Consider the following 18,801-nt stretch of genomic DNA (forward strand, 5'->3'; position numbering starts at 1 on the left):
TTTTTAGTCGCTGCTTGAACAGCCCCGGCAGCCACAGCTGACACACTGGATGGTTTGGTCTTCCTTCAGTTGGGCTTTGGGCACGCGGCAGATGCAGGTGGAATTGAAATTGGTCTCTTTCGTTTGGACGCAGCGAAGACAGCACAACTAGGGAGTGAAACCCAAATCAGCAAGATGTCGGGGCAGATAAAATAGACTCAAGAAAGGAAACAGCGTTAGAAAGAGAAAAAAGGATGTAGCATACCTTTTCGTAGCCCTGCTTCTTCCACTTGGCGATTAAGTTGGCGTCCGCATAGTTATTCTTGAGCAGCCAGTCGTAAAGCTGCTTGGAAATGGCTTCCTTTTCATAGTAGAGGTCGTAAATGTATCGTGAACCTAGAGGTAGAGGGTCAGGATCAGGAAAGCGCCACCCGCGGAGAGACAAGTGGGGGAAAGGGACAACGACACGTACGTTGATGGCTAATCTGGAAGATAGGCCAGAGGACCTCATATTTCTTCTTTCCATCGCCCGAAGCATTCTCAGCATCTTTCATCTTATTGCTGAACTCGAGCAAGGTGTCTTCAATATCGTCGAAGCCGGCCGGCGGCGGTTTGCGATTTCGGGATGTGCGAATGGGCGGCATGATGGACTTGTGCGGTGTGAAAGTAGAAACAGCGAGAGGATAATCCGGGATGTAACACCGTAGAAACGAGTGATTTGAGGACTTCGCGAGGTTTCAGGTGCGCTGCAGAGAAACCTTGCGAGGGACAACTGCGATGATCGCCGCGTCATTTTTGTGCCGGAGTCCACCGCCTTGGATTTTGCGTCGAACTGCACGTAGCTTCGCCCTACTCGACTCCCCCTTCTATCTTTCCATCATTGAAACACCGCAACTATGGATCCTCAGACTCAAGTTGATATCTCTAGTCTTAGCGACGCCGATAAGAAGGAGCTTAACACCGTCCTTACCAATGAGGCGCAGAAGTCCAGCATCCAGCAGGGTATGTGATCAAACAGAAGCACTGCTCTATGCTTCAAAGATTCGAATGAATTGATGTATACTGACTGTATCCATCAGCCGTCCACTCCCTGAACGATGTCTGCTTCACCAAGTGCATCCGCGGCAAGCCCATCACCTCTGGCACCCTCGACCGCGCTGAGGAGGCATGCGCCCAGAACTGCGTTGAACGCTGGTTCGACACCCAGATGTCCATCCTGAAGCACCTGGATGTACTCCGCGGCGGCCACTAAATTTACCTTTCGATCTACGACCTCAATCTCGATCTCGATCTACATTGGCGATGGCGGAGACTATGGATAGAACCATAGCTTGACCGCGGAGTTATCGATAGTCGCCGTCATTATATGATATGATACGTCAGAGCTGTGACTAGGATGGCACGAGACTGTTCATAGCTGGATGTTGCATTCTCTGGGTTGGGATTGATGGGACACTTAAAGTCCTTTGTACACTAGAGCCAAAAATCAATGATCTCCTGTATACATCTTTCCCTTGTAGCTAGACCTTGTAGTTAGGCTTAAGAGTCAATGTTGGCTGATTAATTAGAACTTGCACTACAATGTAACAGTTCAACGTCTGTATCAGAGGCGCCGTGAACCAATGTCGCCCATAGCTGTAGAGCACGTGTGCCAGATATACTCGATATCGGAGTGCAAGTCCGCATCTTGACTACGGTAGACGACTGCAAGGCCATGTGCAAGGTGCTTACACTACCCAAATATTACGCCATCTGACCCCCGAGTAGAGTCCATGAACAGGTTTAAATCGTGTCAAGAAATGTTTCTTTTTTGTATCATTCAGCCCTCGTTGCTGCACATACAGCCAAGGAACTGGCTGGTATTGAGAATCACCACGGTGGAAAACATCGTTCGCCTAAAACCAAAGAAATCCATTTCTGCCCTTTTAAACGATAGCCAGCTTAGTGGCGGCGATGTCAAGAGCATCGACGTCAGGGGTGAGGCGGGCAAAGGCCTTCTTGGAGCCGTCGGGGCTATAGTAGTCAAGTTAGTGGATTGCAGTAGGATGAAGGATCGGGATATTGCATACCGGACCAGAGTGTTGACCTTGACGGTGTCAACATCGTACAGCTTCTTGATAGCACCCTTGATCTGGCGCTTGTTGGCCTTGACATCAACGATGAAGACAAGGGTGTTGTTCTCCTCGATCTTCTTCATGGCGCTCTCGGTGTTGAGAGGGTAGAGAATGATCTTCTGGGCATCGAGCTGGGGCTGACGGGGGATGGAGACACGGGGGTACTTGGGCGACCGAGACAGCTGAAGAGTCTTGGGGCGGTGGAAGGTGGTCGAAGTGCGGACCTTGCGGGACTTGTGAAGCTATTTCCCAATCTGTCAGTATATTGTGCGATGGAGAATTTTGACCAGATCCGGGAGCGAGAATCGGTCGTAAAATTGAGGGAGAACGTACGGAAGATCCCTTAACAACTGCCTTGGCGGCAGCCTTAGCTGTAGATGAGAATATTTGTTAGTTTCGCGAATCTTGAAAAATTGCCTTGCCACTTCAAGAAATTGCGAGTCGGTGCGGGCGAATGTGAAATCCGGAGGAAAGAAGAAACTTCAGTGTCGTCGAGGAGAGGCCGAGTGTTGTGCCTTTCCTGATATTCCCATGATTCCGATCTCTTTTGCGCGGCATCTTCAAAATGAATTTTTTGAAATTTGTAGTTCCTTCCTCCAGACCACATTTCTCGCACCGTTTGCAATTGGGAAGAAGTAGTGTAGCAATGTCGTATCAATCCGAACGTACCTTGCTTGGTAGTAGGGGCCATGGCTGTCGTCCGCTGTCGTGATGATTGTCGCAGTGTCGTGAGTCGAACAATTCAGAGTGGCTTCGCTAAGCGAAAACCCTAGCGCTGTGTGGGTCAGGTGATCTGGGAGATGAGTAAGCGCAGGTCACGGGGAATGTGGGGCCGCTTTTTTTCGATTCCGTGTTTTTGGAGTACATCGTCTCTTTTTTTCTTGCTGGGGAGGTACAATTACAATTCCTGTTGTCCTTTTTGCGTCAAACGTATCGGATCAGCTATTTAGAGCATGAAATTTTCTCTATTCTTTTGTCTAGACTGAAAAAACTTCATTACCTTTCAAATGGCTCCCAAAAGCCGGTCTAAACGGCCCGGTCTACTGTCTACTGGACGACCGCCGACGGTCAAGTCCAAGCAGGCGGCCCTGTCCTCCAAGGCCACCCGTACTCTCATTCGCTCGCACCATCAATTGCTTAAGGCACGGGCACAGGCTTCAAAGGCTGGTGATGAAGCTCGGGTCAGCAGCATCGATGCCCAGATCCATGCAAATGGCGGCCTGGAAAGTTATCAGATTGCCAGCAAGCTCGGCCAGTCCTCGGACCGCGGTGGTGACTCCAGCAAGATCTTGGTTGATTGGATCAAGCCACCGCTAGATCATTGGGACCCGTCTCATTCCAAATTGCGAGTCCTTGAAGTCGGCGCGCTGAGTACGAAGAATGCCTGCTCAAGGACCCCAGCGCTGGATGTGACGCGGATCGATCTTAATTCGCAAGAGCCCGGCATTCTCAAGCAGGACTTCATGGAGCGACCTCTGCCATCTACGGATGAAGATCGTTTCAATATCATCAGTCTGTCTTTGGTTCTCAACTATGTACCGGACGCCACGGGCCGCGGCGACATGCTCAAGCGCTTAGTCAAATTCCTGACACCTCTATGCTCCATCACTTTCACACCAACCCTCTTCTTTGTTTTACCGGTAGCCTGCATCGATAACTCGCGCTACCTCACGGAAGAAAGGCTTCTCGAGATTCTCGCAAGCCTAGGATTTCACCTAGTGGAAAGCAAACGGACCAACAAGCTCATTTATCAATTATGGCATTATACTGGGAACTCCAAGCCCAGGACATTCAAAAAGGACATGCTCAACCCCGGCGTTAAGAGGAACAACTTTGCGATCATCCTCAACAAGGGCTGATTTCATAAGTGGTTCATGTATGTACATGGCTAAGATGTTCCCGAGATCATTTCACGAGGCAAGAATGCCCACACGGTCCCAATTGCCGCCAGTATCGAAGAAAAGATCAGCAAAACCCAGTCGAGAATACGCTCTCTTCGACTGATCTCTTTCCCAAAGATCTTCAGATAGAAGGCAAGCGGGAAAATGATGCAAATGGTGAAGCACAAGAACGAGCCCAAGAAAGCCATGATCCTGTCGAAGGACGGGAAGACAATGGCCAATACGACAATGAGAGCGATTGTGAAGATACGAATCACCATACGCGCCATTTCTTGAATCTTTTCCGCCCGTGCCCCGAGAGGTTCACGGCCTTTTGCTACTCCACAGAGTACTTCGAATGTGGATACTATGGGCCGAGCGCTATACCACTGTTAGTAAAGCTTTTGGAGAGAGGTCAACTCCACTTACTTCAACGGTACTTTCGTCAACGGAATGATAGAGATGAAGATGATGATACAGACGGATAATGCTTGCGGATACTCGTCGATAGCGAGGACGTTGGCCGTGATCTCGTCGCGAACCATGTCTCCAAACATGACCCAGCCGAGGATCGCCATGGAGCAGTCAAGAGAAAACTGTTGACGCGTGGGTCAGTTCTGGATGTTCTTCGGTGAAGATGAATTTTCTTACTGTAAATAGATATGTGGACCAGAGACTCTTCTCATATTTATGAGGATGCCTCATGTCTTTATACACGTTGGGGAACACAGAATGCCCGCCCCAGGGTGCTAGAAATTGGAGGTCAGTTCCTGTAACTTTTTCCACGTAGGAGTATCTCTTACACATGATGAGACCGAAACTTAGAGGAAGAGTAGCCCAGTTCTCGGGGAAGAGGAAGGTGGTGGCAGGTTGGCGAAGGGAGCCAGGTGCATCTGGCTTAATTAATCCATCGACGCAAATGAGAAGGACAACTTTGAAAATCAGTAACGCTTTTCAAATGATGGGGGAACCTGGATGAACTCACTTGATGTGCACGAGACGATGCCGAGAATGCTAGTGACACTGAGAAAGCGCAAAGGCATGAAACTCAAGGGCAAAAGGACGACTCCACAGACTATCTTCCACTGGAGAATATTGAATCCCGGAATAAGAACGTACAGACTATCTGCAAAAAGCACCACGAGAGCCACGCAAGCTCCTAGCAATTCCATACAAAAAAGGAGACTGGTGATGAAACGAGCATATTGGCCGAATGCCAGATAGCTAATGTCACTGTATGAGACAAGAGAGCGATCCACGTCCAGACACTTGGCCAGAATCTTGGCTGTATAGCCCGTGGTCACCGCAGAAAACACCAGAAACGATAATCCAAGTACCCAACCGGCATGCTTCATTGCCAATGGAAGACTCAGCAGCCCAATGCCGATCAGTACATTGACTGAGTTGAAGACAGTCTGTGGAACAGTAGATTGCCCAACAACGATATCCTCTTCCGTGCCATCTTCATGTTGAACATGTTTGAGGATGAGGGGCTCTCGATCAGGATCCGCAGCGCCATCAGTCCGACTGAGATATTCTTTATGGAGCTGGATCGCATGCTGGCGAGTCGATTCACTCACGCGCGAGGATATCGAGCCATACGAAGTGAGGTTGTTTCTGTCCGGGGACGACGCCAAGAGCCCGGTGCTCGGGAGTGCCTTCCTGGACCTTTGGGACCCGTGCCAGTAGGTTGTGTCCTCTTCCTCCCCACCAGACTCATCGGACAGCAGTAGAGGTGGATCCAGATCGGAGTCACGGTGAGATTGAGAGGCCCTGGCTGCGTAGTCGTGTCCGGTGGCAATGGCGCATTCATCGTCGGTGTCTGCCTCGACGAACGAGGAGCGACGCGGGAATACTTCAGGGAAGGCAGCAGCTCTCTGCCATGAGCGGGCAAAGTTGTCGATACTGTTGGGGCCTCCAGCCTGTCGAAGACGGCCGAAAGAGGATGACCTATATGGGCGTGGTTAGAAATTCTCTCTCACAAATTTCCATCGTCCGAGGTGGGTCTGGCAAAGATACCTTCGTCGGCCCCTGCTGTCCTCTTCGTCGATCAGATGCGCTGCGCTCAAGCGGCCATAGTCCCAGGAGCTAGGCGCGCCTCCTCTCAAAGTTGACTGTCGAGAGTCGCCCTCATGATGTTCATCCGCGTTCTGGGACGACATCGTTGTCGGAGAGAATCCGCACGCGTCGCGTCTTGACGGTGCCGATATAGCAGGGCAGAATAGAAACCGGCGCAAATGAAGGGACACGCGATTAGAGGCCCTTTTATTTGCCTGGAGATAGCTTAAAAGATAAGACGCTGAATCGCCGAAGCTCTTTAGCTCACCGTGTGGGGTGATAGTCCCGGCGCAGATAAGCCATAGGCCAAGGATTCACACATTTCGTGTGTCATAGCGCCCAACCTTGCTTTTCGGTTGAGGGCGTTGCGGGAAACCGGTGTTTGAAGTACAGTCCAATATCCTGGTGACATGTCTAGCTACCTCTATGCCCATGTCTGTCTTATCTGTCTAACGTGGTAAATCTGGGGACTATCCTAGAGAGATTTTCAGATATTCCCGGCGTGATTAAGATGGGGAATGAAGCTGAGAGATAGTGCCATGAATCTTGTTCTGTCTTACTACGCCAATCCGTCAATCGACGCTACATTCTGCAGAGGGGGAACGAAAGGGAAAAAAAAAAAAAAGTAAAGTAAAGGAAAAAGAGATGGTGGCTGCCATATGTAGAGGGTACTTGTAGGTCCCTCCAAGTTACGTACAAGTCGAAGTACCTAGTACCAAGTACCAACTCCACGGCATGCCCTGGCTTACCTCAGCCCACGGAGCCCCTCGACCCCACGGTGCCTGAGGATTTTTGCTGCCGTACTTTACGTCAATCAGGAAGGTGTGCGCCCCATTTCTTGTCGTTCTCTGTGTTCAGGGTGATTTTGAAGTTCCCCAACTAATCTAACGCATAGGTGTTAGGACAGAATCCCGTCTTTGTTTCGGGTCTCCCATTTCGACTCCGGTTAGGCGTCGACAGGCAAAGGCCTCTACATTCTCCCTTCGCTGCAGACCACCTTTGAGTCGCCCAATATGAGTTCCAAGGAGCAAACCCCGGGCGAAGCCGAGAAGAACATTGAGATCTGGAAGGTCAAGAAACTGATCAAGCGTCTTGAATCCGCCCGCGGAAATGGAACCTCCATGATTTCTCTCATCATTCGTACGCTTGTGCTCGCCCTCTCGTCGCTCGGATGCATGACACTGACTCTCAATGATAGCGCCCAAGGATCAGATTTCTCGCGCGGCCAAGATGTTGGCTGAAGAATACGTATGTTCTCCCCAGCCGCATCCGAACTCGAATCGCCCGGCTAACCAACCCTAGGGTACCGCCTCTAACATCAAATCTCGTGTCAACCGACTCTCTGTCTTATCCGCCATTACCTCCACCCAGCAGCGCTTGAAGCTATATAACAAGGTTCCTCCGAATGGACTGGTTGTGTACTGTGGTGAAATTATCACCTCGGAGGGCAAGGAGCGCAAGATTAACATCGATTTCGAGCCCTTCAAGCCTATCAACACCTCGCTCTACCTTTGTGACAACAAGTTCCACACCGAGTCTCTGAGTGAGCTGTTGGAGTCCGACCAGAAGTTCGGTTTCATTATCATGGACGGTAACGGTGCCCTTTTCGGTACCCTGAGTGGCAACACCCGTGAAATTCTTCAGCGTCTTTCCGTCGACTTGCCCAAGAAGCACGTAAGTTCTCGCGTCCTTCAACTTTTGTCTATAATTCATTTCTAATCTAATATCTACAGGGTCGTGGTGGTCAATCCGCCTTGCGTTTCTCCCGTCTGCGTGAGGAAAAGCGTCACAACTACGTCCGCAAGATCGCCGAATTGGCCGTTCAGAACTATATTACCAACGACAAGGTCAACGTTGCTGGTCTCGTGCTGGCTGGTTCCGCCGATTTCAAGAACGACCTCGCCCAGTCCGACCTGTTCGACGGCCGTCTTCAGGCCAAGATCATCAAGATTGTCGATGTGTCGTACGGTGGTGAAAACGGTTTCAACCAGGCCATCGAATTGGCTGCCGAGACTCTCAGCAGTGTCAAGTTCATCCAGGAGAAGAAGCTGATTGGCCAGTACTTCCAGGAGATTAGCCAGGACACTGGCAGAGTCTGCTACGGTGTTGAGGATACTCTCAAGGCTCTGGAGCTCGGTGCAGCCGATATCCTGATCGTGTACGAGAACCTGGATGTTACTCGCTGGGTTCTGAAGGACTCCACTGGTGCGGAGGTGATCGTCCACACCACAAAGCTTCAGGAGAGCAACCGTGAGCTGTTCATGGACAAGGAGACCGGTACCGAGATGGAGGTTATCGATTCTAATTCCTTCCTGGAGTGGCTAGCTGAGGCCTACAAGGACTTCGGTGCCACCCTCGAGTTTGTTTCTGACCGGTCCGGTGAAGGAAACCAGTTCGTTAAGGGCTTCGGTGGTATCGGGGCTATTCTCCGTTACAAGGTGAACTTTGAACAGCTTGCCGATTATAGCGACGACGACGAGTTCTACGATGGTGAGACTTTTTAATTCCCAGTAAATATTTAGAATTGAGTCCTAACATTAGTTGCAGATTGACGGTTGAGCGCCCTCGCAGAGAGCGAGGATGAACGGCCAGAAGCTCCTCCGGCGAGTGTTCTGACGGCTCGCCCTGTGGATCATGAAGGCGGCTCCGAGACTGGAACCCAGGAATCCGTAGAGGAATCCGTTGAAATGCCTGTTCCAAGCCCCGTGACGCTGCTCAGAGGTATGTTTCGCGAGGTCTCATGAATAAAACTGCGTCTAACATTTTGGTCCCAGGGTCATCCAAGCTCTAAGTTCCGTGATATGTTCACTGAGGTCTCAGTATCTGAGACGAACATGAGGTGTGAATTGCAATTTGAAAGGTTGGATGCGATTCTTTGCAACATCTGGTCACTCATTGCCGCCCGTCAATACTTTGGCTAAGGTGGCGTGGGGCAATTCGATTTGCGTGACCACCTTGTGGCTTTACCTTGGATGACCCTCATTGATTCTTCGCTCATTATGTTTTACCTTTGCTTGTTATATTCTGAAAATTCTACGGACATGGTTCGCTTTGCTTGCCATTTATTTCCGAGCCATTTGTTTGATCTGGTCTCATATACGCAGGGCGAGGCTGGAACATACCCTTGCCGACACCTCGCTAGATCATGAACATTGAAAAGTAGTTTGCCATGCAAAAATAGGCCCCGAAATGTATTCACAAGAAGTATTCTTGTAGGAAAAGATATTAGTAGGATGTATCAAAGCAGAACATGCTTTTTATCTTCATCACATCATTGCAAGATCCATTTAAATTCTGGCTCCAAGCTGATCCTTCCAGGTTCCCAAATCCCTGCAGAACTCGGTAACATGCCGAAGATCATTCAGCGCCTTGATGACGGCGTCTCTGTTCTCATCGGATGGCGTCCGTCCACACTCAACGAAGAAGATGTATTGCCAAGCCCGTTTCAAACTTGGTCTTGTGTTAATACTGGTGAGGTTCAGACCGTGAGCCTTGAAGATCAGCAGCGCATTAGCCAATGCACCGGGAAGAGAGTGGTCGATCGCGAACGAGATCAGAGTCTTGTGGGTGGTGACAGCAGTGGCGGGCTGTTCCAGCTCTAGCTGAGCTGCTCGCTCAGCGCGCATGTTCCTCAAAATCAAGAAGCGGGTAGTGTTGTCTGCTCGATCCTCAATGTTCTCCTTTAACACATCCACGCCGTGGAAATCTGCCGCAAATCGGCTGGCGATAGCTGCGCTGCGCTCTTCCATCTCCTTCGAGACAATCTCCGCCCCCTTTGACGTGGACGAGACATCTTGTCTCTCCACGCCTTTGAAATATTTCGACAGCAGCAACTCGCATTGGCCCCACGCTTGCGGGTGCGTATATAATTTGGTGATGGATCCGTCGTAGCCCTCCCAGCCGGATGGATATGAGCCCTTGCGGACTAAGAGACAGTGATGTACGGTTAAATAGTACTCTCCACACACTTTCACGTCTTTATAGAGGTCATTGCGGTCCGCGAGAAGATCGAGAGTCTGAACAACAGATCCGTTGGTGGAGTTCTCGCAAGGGATGACGGCGTAGTCAACTTCTTGCTGTTGAAGGGCAGAAAAGGCATCGGCGAAGGTGATATGAGGAAGCAACTCGGCAGAAGTACGACCGAAGGACTCGGCTGCAGCCTATGACAGCAGTCAGCAAACCGGGGTCCTTGTCAAGCTGTGGGGTTGCAGCATTCCATGCCTACCTGATGCGAGAAGGAAGCGCGGGGGCCGAGGAAGGCCACTTTCAGGCGACCCAGTGTCATATTCATATCGTGATTGTACTCTGAGTCTCGGGAGTACAAAGTTCTCGAACACAATTAACCATCTCTAAGACCCGACGCCATTGAGATCGTCCCCGAGCGGTGTGCGCTCTTTCCCCCCCCCCCCCCCCCCCCCAACAAACAAGGCAAACTCCGTCCTCAATTCGTTCACCATTTGGCGTCACGTCTTTGCTCCAAGATGGTTCGAGGAAGAATTTCGTCCATACAAGTGAGAATTGCCCGGCCTTTGCGCTCGCTGGATCGAGTGCAATGCCGGGCTCATTCCTCGCTCGCCGAGCGCCTCCAGCATGAGCTGACTACGCGCAAGCTCCCATTGATGTACGACTACTTATATCCTCAGCCGTCGCACATGCTAAATCTGACGCTATGCGACCTTTTACCACAATCACCTGATGGCCGCGATGTACAAACGAGACTACCCTCGGTCACGACACCGTCCCCGCTACCAATCGCCCACCATTTGATCTACTTCCCTCCTCAGGTTACTTTGTCGCAGTTATTACCAGATGGCACGGACGTGCTTCATACACCAGGAAGCCCTTTCAATCGGAGACTCTGGGCAGGAGGGAATCTCCGATTCCCAGCCGGAGCCCCTCTTCTAGATGGAAGTCGGGCAGTCTGCATCGAGTCCATGCGCAATGTGACTGTCAAGGGACGGGAAGGGGAAGAGAAAGTCATTGTCACAATTGAGCGACGCATTGGGGCGGTGCCGGAGGGAGAGCCAGAAGCTCAAACCTGGAATCGCATATGGACGGACAACGACGCGGACGCGGGGCAGTCATCGGTCATTGAGAACCGGGACTTGATATTCATGCGATGCAAGACCGCGGAGCAGATACAGATGGACAGAGGGCACTTTAGCAAACCAGGTCGAAATGTTAAAGGTGTGCCCCGAATTGATTCGTACACTAGTCATTAGGAGAAAGTACTGACTCGAGCCTTGCGATGATAGCTCCCTCGGACGCCACTTTCCGCCACTCTATTCTGCCGACTAAATCTTTACTGTTCCGATTTTCAGCACTGACATTCAATGCTCACTTGATCCATCTGGATCAGGATTACACGCAGAACCAGGAGGGGTATAAGAACCTTCTCGTACATGGCCCGTTGACTCTGACTCTACTTCTGAGTGTGCTACAGCATAATCTTAACAGTAAAGGTCTCCGTGTGGACAGATTTGACTACAAGAATCTCGCGCCTCTTTTCGTGGAGGAGGAATTGACAGTCTGTGGTAAACCTAAGAATCACGGCAGCGCCTGGGACGTATGGATTGAAGGTCCTGATGGTGGCCTGGCTGTTCGGGGAACTGCGAAGACTTGTAAATAGATACAGTGAATACATAGATAGCAATGCTACAACAATTAAACATAAAATGGGTATAAAAAGTGCAATTATGTAGTTATGTGCAGTGAAATTGGGTGGAAGCAGAGCCGCGCCAAGAGTCCTGGAGCCGCCGGAATTCGGATAAACCGGTGCCGTAGCGTTGCACACCATTTATTTCTTCCCGCTTCCTTTCCTCTCTTCCCTTCTTCTTCCTCCCAGGCTGTGTAATTCCCACATTTTCTAACATCCCAGGTTTTTCTTTTCTTCCACAAGATGGATGTGTTCTGGGAGGCACCTCCGGTGTCTCGGTGCGTCGCTTCGTCTCGTTCCCGGTGCCGGTGCAGTGTTGACTGACGTGTCTTCTTCAGGACCATCACTGCATTGACTCTGGTTGAGTCTCTCCTCGTTTACAGCGAGACCCTCAGTTTCTATAATGTTGCGTTTCTGAGGGGCGGTCTGTTTAAATGGCTTCCGGAGATCTGGCGACTGGTCACACCATTTCTACTAACCGGAAGAAACCTCGATTTCCTCTTTGATCTCTACTTCAGTATGGTGCCTCGGTACGGTGTCTGACCCACGGTGCTAATGAAGCCGACAGTGTACCACTACGGCAGTGCCCTGGAGATCGGGTCGACTCGGTTCAGTCAAACTGGAGACTTTTTCGTCTACGTGATCTTTGTAGCTTCCACCATTCTGGTAAGTGGCTTGCACCCGGAGCTCCGGCAGAGCCTTGTTTCTTGTCTCGCGTTTTTGTTTTTGTCACCTCGCATTATCTGCCCGCCCAGCCATATACTAGCTGAAGCGGTTCCTGAAAGCGAGGAAGATTACCCCTGCATCCCATGCAGCACCTCATTCGCAAAATATAATTGGTGCTGTGTGCGGTGTGGGCGTGGTGGGACTACCTTTGAGATAACTGTCACGATTCCTATAAGTTCGTGCTGGTGGTTATGGTGCCCTACATTCTACATAAATCATCATCTATCTATTCCCAATGCCATTCAATTTTCCATCCAATTCCTCTGCCGTGGTAGCTCTTCTGTCCAACCTCCAATGCTAACTGCTCCCAAGGTTTCTGCAGGTCTCTGGCTCGGCAGTGTCTTTTTCACTCGCGGTAGGCTCAGTCACCTTGCGCCTGGAAGCGCATACACTAACCGTTGACAGCACTGATCATGGCATTCGCTCACACTTACGCCCAAGATAACCGAGGCAAGAAGGTCAAATTCTTCATCATTCAGATCCCCGTGTTGTGGCTCCCCTGGGCCATGCTCACGTTGACTCTTGTCAGCCACGGCTGGGGCTCAGTCAAGACCGAATTTACGGGGATTCTTGCCTCTCACCTGTACGACTTCCTTACCCGCATCTACCCAACCTTCGGCGGCGGAAAAAACTACATCTTCACCCCGAGTTTCGTGCGGCGCTACATCTTCAGACACACCCCGGATGCGGCACACCGTACCTATGGTAGAGCCTATCGCCCCTCCCGACCAGCTGATCCCCAGCCCGATACGTCTGACTCGGGGGCTCGCGGCTGGACGTCGTCACAGGATCTTGGGTCGTGGGGCACTCGAGGTTCCGGACGAAGACTTGGTTAGTGAGACGTGTGATATCGTATGGACTCGGATCGGGATGAGGATCCGCAGGAGATACCTGCAGGTGCATGATGGCGTTGAAACTTTTTCCTGCCTCGATAGTGCTTCTAGTTCTGGAATTTGTTCTGGAAGCGAGCATTTCCAGCCACCCTGTGTAAAAAATATGACAACCCATGCTCGATGAGGTAGCAGAACTCTGCGAACTTTGCAACGAGCAGAGTAACACTCAAATAAATCATCTAATACAACGAACAAAGTCACTAATGCGGTACCCGTAAAATACCAGTAAAAACGGAAAGAAAAAAGCGTCTCTTGCCACAGGTCACGTGATCTCATGCGGGCGCTAAACCGGATCGGGCACTGGAGCTGCCGCACTCGCAAAATTTCCTCGAACAAATTTTTGGTCTCTTGGAGACTCCGACGACAACCAACAACCCTCAAGATGGCCGTCAATAACCAGGAGATGGACTACGCCATCAAGCCCGAGGCGGTCAACCCGACCGTTTCATCTGAGGATTGGCCTCTTTTGCTCAAGAACTACGAGAAGTGTATGTTCTTGTCAGGATCTTAATCTTCGGCTCAATGCTAACCGCGATTTGCGCAGTGCTTGTTCGCACCGGTCACTTCACCCCGATTCCTGCTGGTGCCTCGCCCCTCAAGCGTGACCTCAAGTCCTACATCAGCTCCGGTGTTATCAACCTGGACAAGCCCTCCAACCCTTCCAGTCACGAGGTTGTGGCTTGGATGAAGCGCATCCTCAGGTAAATTCCATCCTAGCCAGGCCATCACCCTGAACCAGTCAATTCTGACCAATTGATTCTTTATAGATCCGAGAAGACCGGCCACAGCGGTACCCTTGACCCCAAGGTCACTGGCTGTCTGATTGTCTGCATTGACCGTGCTACCCGTCTGGTCAAGTCCCAGCAGGGTGCTGGTAAGGAGTATGTCTGTGTCATCCGCCTGCACGACAAGATCCCTGGTGGCGAGGCTCAGTTCAAGCGCGCTCTTGAGACCCTCACCGGTGCTCTGTTCCAGCGTCCTCCCCTGATCTCTGCCGTCAAGCGCCAGCTCCGTATCCGTACCATCCACGAGAGCAACCTGTACGAGTTCGACAACGAGCGCCACCTCGGTGTCTTCTGGGTCAGCTGTGAGGCTGGTACCTATATCCGTACTCTCTGTGTCCACCTGGGTCTTCTCCTCGGTGTCGGTGCTCACATGCAGGAGCTGCGTCGTGTGCGTTCCGGAGCTATGGACGAGTCCAAGGGCATGGTTACCCTGCACGATGTGATGGACGCCCAGTGGGTCTACGACAACCAGCGCGACGAGTCGTACCTGCGCAAGGTCATCAGCCCCCTGGAGAGCCTGCTCACCTCCTACAAGCGTATTGTCGTCAAGGACAGTGCCGTCAACGCCGTCTGCTACGGTGCCAAGCTGATGATTCCCGGTCTCCTGCGTTTCGGTTCGTCAATCCTACTACCCCTGAATACTATGACATGATTCTAATTTTTTCACTCTAGAGGCTGGCATTGAGGTCCACGAGGAGGTTGTCCTCATGACCACCAAGGGTGAGGCTATTGCCATTGGTATTGCTCAGATGTCCACCGTCGAGCTCTCCACCTGCGACCACGGTGTCGTTGCCAAGGTCAAGCGTTGCATCATGGAGCGCGACCTGTACCCCCGCCGCTGGGGATTGGGACCTACTGCTCTTGAGAAGAAGAAGCTCAAGTCTGCCGGCAAGCTTGACAAGTACGGCCGCACCAACGAGGCCACCCCCTCCAAGTGGAAGAGCGAGTACAAGGACTACAACGCTCCTCTGGAGGATGGTGAGCAGCCCGAGCCTAAGCCCGAGGTTGTCCCCGCCCCCGCTGAGGAGGAGTCCAAGGCCGAGGCCGATTCTCCCGATGACAAGAAGAAGCGCAAGCACGACGGCGAGACCGCCGAGGAGAAGGCCGAGCGCAAGAAGAAGAAGAAGGAGAAGAAGGAGAAGAAGGAGCGCCGGAAGTCCAAGACTGAGGACAGCGATGACAGCGAGTAAAGATGCTCAGGAAGACCTGTTGGTCCGTTTCCTGTACCATATTTTGAATTTTCCGGAGTCTTGGGTCAAAAGGGAATCTGTCGGTTTGAAGAATTTATTTTCTAGTTGCTTCGAACAACACTTTGTTGAAAATCATTGCCATGTAACATTTGAAAGTAAAGAAATCAAGTAGCCGTACGTAGCCTTGGTAAATCGTAATCATAAGGTCGCAATCTCGTGACCGTCGGTCTCCGCATTCCCCTCTCCGTCATCGCCGGAACTTCTCACTTACCCCAAAACCACACCTAGAGAACGCAACAGTACACGGTTTCCTGGGCTTCTATTGATAGATCTTTGTCGAAATGGCAGCTGAGCTAATCTCCATCAAGCTCAATCCAGAGAGTCATCTCATCCTCGTACGAACCTCATCTCCCCATCACCGGAGCTGGACTAACACGCTCACAGGACCAACCACTCCTCCGCCTCCCCCACGAACTAGCCCGCCGAAATTTCAAAACAGTTCAACGATCCGTAGAAAGAGAAAAAGAATATGTCATCCCCGCCCTCAAAGAAGCTGCCAACGCCTCCCTATCGAACACCCACTCACCCGACCAAACCCTCGCCGCACTGGATGCAATGATATCTCGCATGCAAGGCCTGAAGCGGAAGATGCAAAGCTTGCAAGAAGAAGAGAAGAAAATCCAGACCCATTCTCGCAAGCGCATTCAACACCTTGAAACGCTGCATAAGATCCCAAGCTTGGCTGATGTCAAGTATGATCAATGGTCGCGCGTGCGGCTAGATCGGTTACTCGTGGATCATATGTTGCGGTCTGGGTATTCGGATAGCGCGAAGCAGCTGGCCAAGGATCGGGAGATTGAAGATCTGGTGGATCTGGGTGTCTTTACCCAATGTCAGCGGGTTGTTGAGAGCTTGCGTCGGGGGAGACTAAGGAGGCGTTGCAGTGGTGCGGAGAGAACAAAGCCGCATTGAAGAAGAGCCAGGTAAGTCTTGTCAATTTCGCTAACTCGGTGGTTTCAGGCTGCTAATGGCTACGTAGCATAATCTTGAATTCGAGCTGCGGCTGCAGCAGTACATCGAGATGGTCCGAACAAAGGACATTAACAAGAAAGTAGAGGCCATCACTCACGCCAGGAAGTATCTAACTCTCAATGCCGAATCCCAGAAAGATGAAGTCAATCAGGTAGCTGGATTACTGGTCTTTACCCAGGATTCGAGATCAGAGAAGTACAAGGTAAGATGTTCCAATATCGTCTCACAACGATCTGTTCGACTAACCTATGGTTTAGATACTATTCTCCCCAGACCGGTGGAAGTACCTCTCAGATCTATTTGTACAGACTCACCATGAACTCCTCTCATTGCCCTCACAGCCACTCTTACATATTGCGCTATCAGCGGGGCTGTCAGCACTGAAGACACCCCTCTGCCACTCAGCATACACCTCATCTAGCTCCAACTCCCAGTCCACGTCGACTTCCGTGTGTCCAATTTGCTCTACAGAGCTCAACGAGTTAGCTCGGAAGATGCCATACGCGCACCATTCCAAGAGCTACGTTGAGGGCGACGCAATCGTCCTACCCAACGGCCGAGTCTATGGCAAATCTCGACTTCTAGAAATCAGCAAGAATGTCGGATCTGTCGAGACCGGCCATGTCAAGGACCCGACGACCGGCGAAGTCTTCAACGAGAATGAGATGAAGAAGGTGTATATAATGTGAAATCCCAAGGCAATTTTGATTATCGTACGTGGGTATAAAATATTAGAGCTACTCGCTATCACTCTCCGCATCTCTCGCCCGCTTCTTCTTCCCCCTCCGCGGAGCCTCCTTCTTCGCCTCAAACACATACATCCTCGCTTCACGATCCTCACCACGCCATCCACCTCTTCCCCCGTTCTTCCCCTCCACCTCTCCAAGAGTCCGCGCATGCGAATACCCCTTGTAGGAACTCCATGGGAATTTGAAACTAGTAACCACCTGCAACCCCGCATGCCGAGCTAAATCCTTGATATTCCAAAGCGTATACGGCTCCGCCTCGAAAAGAGAAACAAGGATCTGACCCGGTCCAGTCCTCGTAGCCTTCCCGGAAGTCTGTGCATCCCCCTCTTCCTCTTCCTCCTCTTCCTCCTCTTCCTCCTCCTCCTCCTCCTCATCCTCCTCATCCCGCTCATAATCCTCATCATCTTCATCAACCGGCGCCGGGGCACTAGAAAGTAAAGGCCCACAAGCCTTGAAAAACGCCACCAAAAGCTCTTGATTAAACCTAACCTGGCGGTTTACATCTGTCGAAATGCCACCCACATGCGGAAAATTGAAACAAATCACGTCCCACGGTCCGCTAGGCTTCGGCGGGCGTGCGGGAGTCTGAGCCTGAGTCTGGGCTTTCCATGGTGGGATCTTGCGCTCTCGACGAGGATAGCCAATTGTTACCTCTTTACCGCCGCCGCCTTGGGAACCGAGTTTGCGGGCATCGATTGAGAAGAGGACTTTGGGAGCGGGAGATTCCTTTTTGTCCTCTTTCTGGGTTTCGGAATCTTCTGTACTCTTTGATTTGGGCTTGGAGTGCAGAATATCTTGAATGGTTTGCTCTGCTTGGGGATATTTCTCGAAAAGAGTTTGCTGGGAGTCGTAGCAGGTTGCTAGCAATTTGCGGCATTTGTATTGCTTTGCTAGGGAGCGAGCAAAGGAGAAGTCACCTAGATTTGTTTGTTAATTTCAAGTCCCTTGACAGGAAATGTATATGGTGTGCAGGTCCGATGTGATGATTGAACACGATAAATCAATTACAGCCAATGCAAATAATTTTTTAAACATGGGCATTTGATATGCGACATCTCAATGCAGGAAAGAAACTACCACAGCGAAAAATAGGAAAAACAAGATAGAACTCACCTTCTCCAATTAACAAAATACGATCTCCTCGTAGGAATGGCACGATAGGTTGTTGATTCGCCTGCACCGGACCCTTTTTCTGTGTATCTTTTGCAGGTGCAGAATCCTGCTTGGCTCCCTTGGCCTTGGGTTGAGCAGACGGGCCTGGCTTGGGAGGGCCGGGTCGATTGGATCGAGGCTGGGGACCCTTTTGCTTCTTGCGAGGCATGGTGTGATTAAAGATTGGAAGTGTGTTGGGGTGAGGTGGAGGTATAGAGTTGAGGTGAATGGAGGTTTGAAAATCGGAGACGGTCAATTGAAGATCCGGAGCGGGAGTCCATTTCACGACCACCTTGATGTCATAGAACCAGCGATTTGAATTATTGCTTCTGGCTGCTCTACAGAAAATGTAAGGTGTTGATGACGAACACAAAGTAATATTACACTACGTTGCAAAACAACCAGATTGAAACACGATCTATTCAAGGCATAGCTATTTACAATTAACAATCAAAGACCAGGCTATGCCTATTCCACACAGAAAGAAAGAAATATTACTATAAGATCATACTGCAGACCAAGATGGCAAGCCCTTCCCAGATGGAAGATGGGAAGATGAAAAAGAAAAGCCACCAACACCAAAGAAG

The 18,801-nt window shown here is 50.9% G+C and overlaps 12 protein-coding genes across 12 annotated transcripts; 7 read left to right on the forward strand and 5 right to left on the reverse strand.

The window, feature by feature from the left end:
* Positions 1-3: 3 nt before the first annotated feature.
* N7443_009290 (BUD31 family protein) lies at positions 4-623 on the reverse strand (the record flags this gene model as incomplete). The annotated part of the gene is made up of 3 exons (XM_056889346.1): positions 4-147; positions 245-375; positions 452-623. The coding sequence occupies 3 exons, from the start codon at positions 621-623 to the stop codon at positions 4-6; spliced, it is 447 nt and encodes a 148-aa protein (XP_056738648.1).
* Positions 624-875: 252 nt separating this feature from the next.
* Positions 876-1,231, forward strand: N7443_009291 (Tim10/DDP family zinc finger protein; the record flags this gene model as incomplete). Its single annotated transcript, XM_056889347.1, has 2 exons — positions 876-981; positions 1,059-1,231. 2 exons carry the CDS (start codon positions 876-878, stop codon positions 1,229-1,231), a joined length of 279 nt encoding a protein of 92 aa, XP_056738649.1.
* A 673-nt stretch (positions 1,232-1,904) lies between these two features.
* Positions 1,905-2,784, reverse strand: N7443_009292 (60S ribosomal protein uL23; the record flags this gene model as incomplete). The annotated part of the gene is made up of 4 exons (XM_056889348.1): positions 1,905-1,992; positions 2,049-2,335; positions 2,427-2,464; positions 2,763-2,784. The coding sequence occupies 4 exons, from the start codon at positions 2,782-2,784 to the stop codon at positions 1,905-1,907; spliced, it is 435 nt and encodes a 144-aa protein (XP_056738650.1).
* Positions 2,785-3,100: 316 nt separating this feature from the next.
* Positions 3,101-3,952, forward strand: N7443_009293 (25S rRNA (adenine2142-N1)-methyltransferase; the record flags this gene model as incomplete). The annotated part of the gene is made up of 1 exon (XM_056889349.1): positions 3,101-3,952. The coding sequence occupies one exon, from the start codon at positions 3,101-3,103 to the stop codon at positions 3,950-3,952; it is 852 nt and encodes a 283-aa protein (XP_056738651.1).
* Positions 3,953-3,981: 29 nt separating this feature from the next.
* On the reverse strand, positions 3,982-6,135 carry N7443_009294 (putative transporter; the record flags this gene model as incomplete). Its single annotated transcript, XM_056889350.1, has 6 exons — positions 3,982-4,354; positions 4,403-4,569; positions 4,625-4,722; positions 4,777-4,905; positions 4,959-5,923; positions 5,993-6,135. The coding sequence occupies 6 exons, from the start codon at positions 6,133-6,135 to the stop codon at positions 3,982-3,984; spliced, it is 1,875 nt and encodes a 624-aa protein (XP_056738652.1).
* A 909-nt stretch (positions 6,136-7,044) lies between these two features.
* On the forward strand, positions 7,045-8,952 carry N7443_009295 (translation termination factor eRF1; the record flags this gene model as incomplete). Its single annotated transcript, XM_056889351.1, has 6 exons — positions 7,045-7,171; positions 7,230-7,279; positions 7,334-7,705; positions 7,765-8,521; positions 8,603-8,766; positions 8,806-8,952. The coding sequence occupies 6 exons, from the start codon at positions 7,045-7,047 to the stop codon at positions 8,950-8,952; spliced, it is 1,617 nt and encodes a 538-aa protein (XP_056738653.1).
* Positions 8,953-9,318: 366 nt separating this feature from the next.
* Positions 9,319-10,322, reverse strand: N7443_009296 (prephenate dehydratase PHA2; the record flags this gene model as incomplete). Its single annotated transcript, XM_056889352.1, has 2 exons — positions 9,319-10,191; positions 10,257-10,322. The coding sequence occupies 2 exons, from the start codon at positions 10,320-10,322 to the stop codon at positions 9,319-9,321; spliced, it is 939 nt and encodes a 312-aa protein (XP_056738654.1).
* Positions 10,323-10,512: 190 nt separating this feature from the next.
* N7443_009297 (uncharacterized protein) lies at positions 10,513-11,660 on the forward strand (the record flags this gene model as incomplete). The annotated part of the gene is made up of 2 exons (XM_056889353.1): positions 10,513-11,218; positions 11,287-11,660. 2 exons carry the CDS (start codon positions 10,513-10,515, stop codon positions 11,658-11,660), a joined length of 1,080 nt encoding a protein of 359 aa, XP_056738655.1.
* Positions 11,661-12,826: 1,166 nt separating this feature from the next.
* On the forward strand, positions 12,827-13,249 carry N7443_009298 (uncharacterized protein; the record flags this gene model as incomplete). Its single annotated transcript, XM_056889354.1, has 1 exon — positions 12,827-13,249. The coding sequence occupies one exon, from the start codon at positions 12,827-12,829 to the stop codon at positions 13,247-13,249; it is 423 nt and encodes a 140-aa protein (XP_056738656.1).
* Positions 13,250-13,688: 439 nt separating this feature from the next.
* Positions 13,689-15,281, forward strand: cbf5 (pseudouridine synthase CBF5; the record flags this gene model as incomplete). The annotated part of the gene is made up of 4 exons (XM_056889355.1): positions 13,689-13,794; positions 13,851-14,007; positions 14,074-14,705; positions 14,764-15,281. The coding sequence occupies 4 exons, from the start codon at positions 13,689-13,691 to the stop codon at positions 15,279-15,281; spliced, it is 1,413 nt and encodes a 470-aa protein (XP_056738657.1).
* A 341-nt stretch (positions 15,282-15,622) lies between these two features.
* N7443_009300 (FYV10 family protein) lies at positions 15,623-17,002 on the forward strand (the record flags this gene model as incomplete). The annotated part of the gene is made up of 5 exons (XM_056889356.1): positions 15,623-15,676; positions 15,726-16,181; positions 16,226-16,264; positions 16,321-16,515; positions 16,571-17,002. 5 exons carry the CDS (start codon positions 15,623-15,625, stop codon positions 17,000-17,002), a joined length of 1,176 nt encoding a protein of 391 aa, XP_056738658.1.
* A 48-nt stretch (positions 17,003-17,050) lies between these two features.
* Positions 17,051-18,383, reverse strand: N7443_009301 (25S rRNA (uracil2634-N3)-methyltransferase; the record flags this gene model as incomplete). Its single annotated transcript, XM_056889357.1, has 2 exons — positions 17,051-17,979; positions 18,176-18,383. The coding sequence occupies 2 exons, from the start codon at positions 18,381-18,383 to the stop codon at positions 17,051-17,053; spliced, it is 1,137 nt and encodes a 378-aa protein (XP_056738659.1).
* Positions 18,384-18,801: the final 418 nt, after the last annotated feature.

Source organism: Penicillium atrosanguineum (assembly GCF_028827265.1).
Source record: "Penicillium atrosanguineum strain IBT 20685 chromosome Unknown utg000007l_segment0_segment0, whole genome shotgun sequence".
NCBI classification, from domain to species: domain Eukaryota; kingdom Fungi; phylum Ascomycota; class Eurotiomycetes; order Eurotiales; family Aspergillaceae; genus Penicillium; species Penicillium atrosanguineum.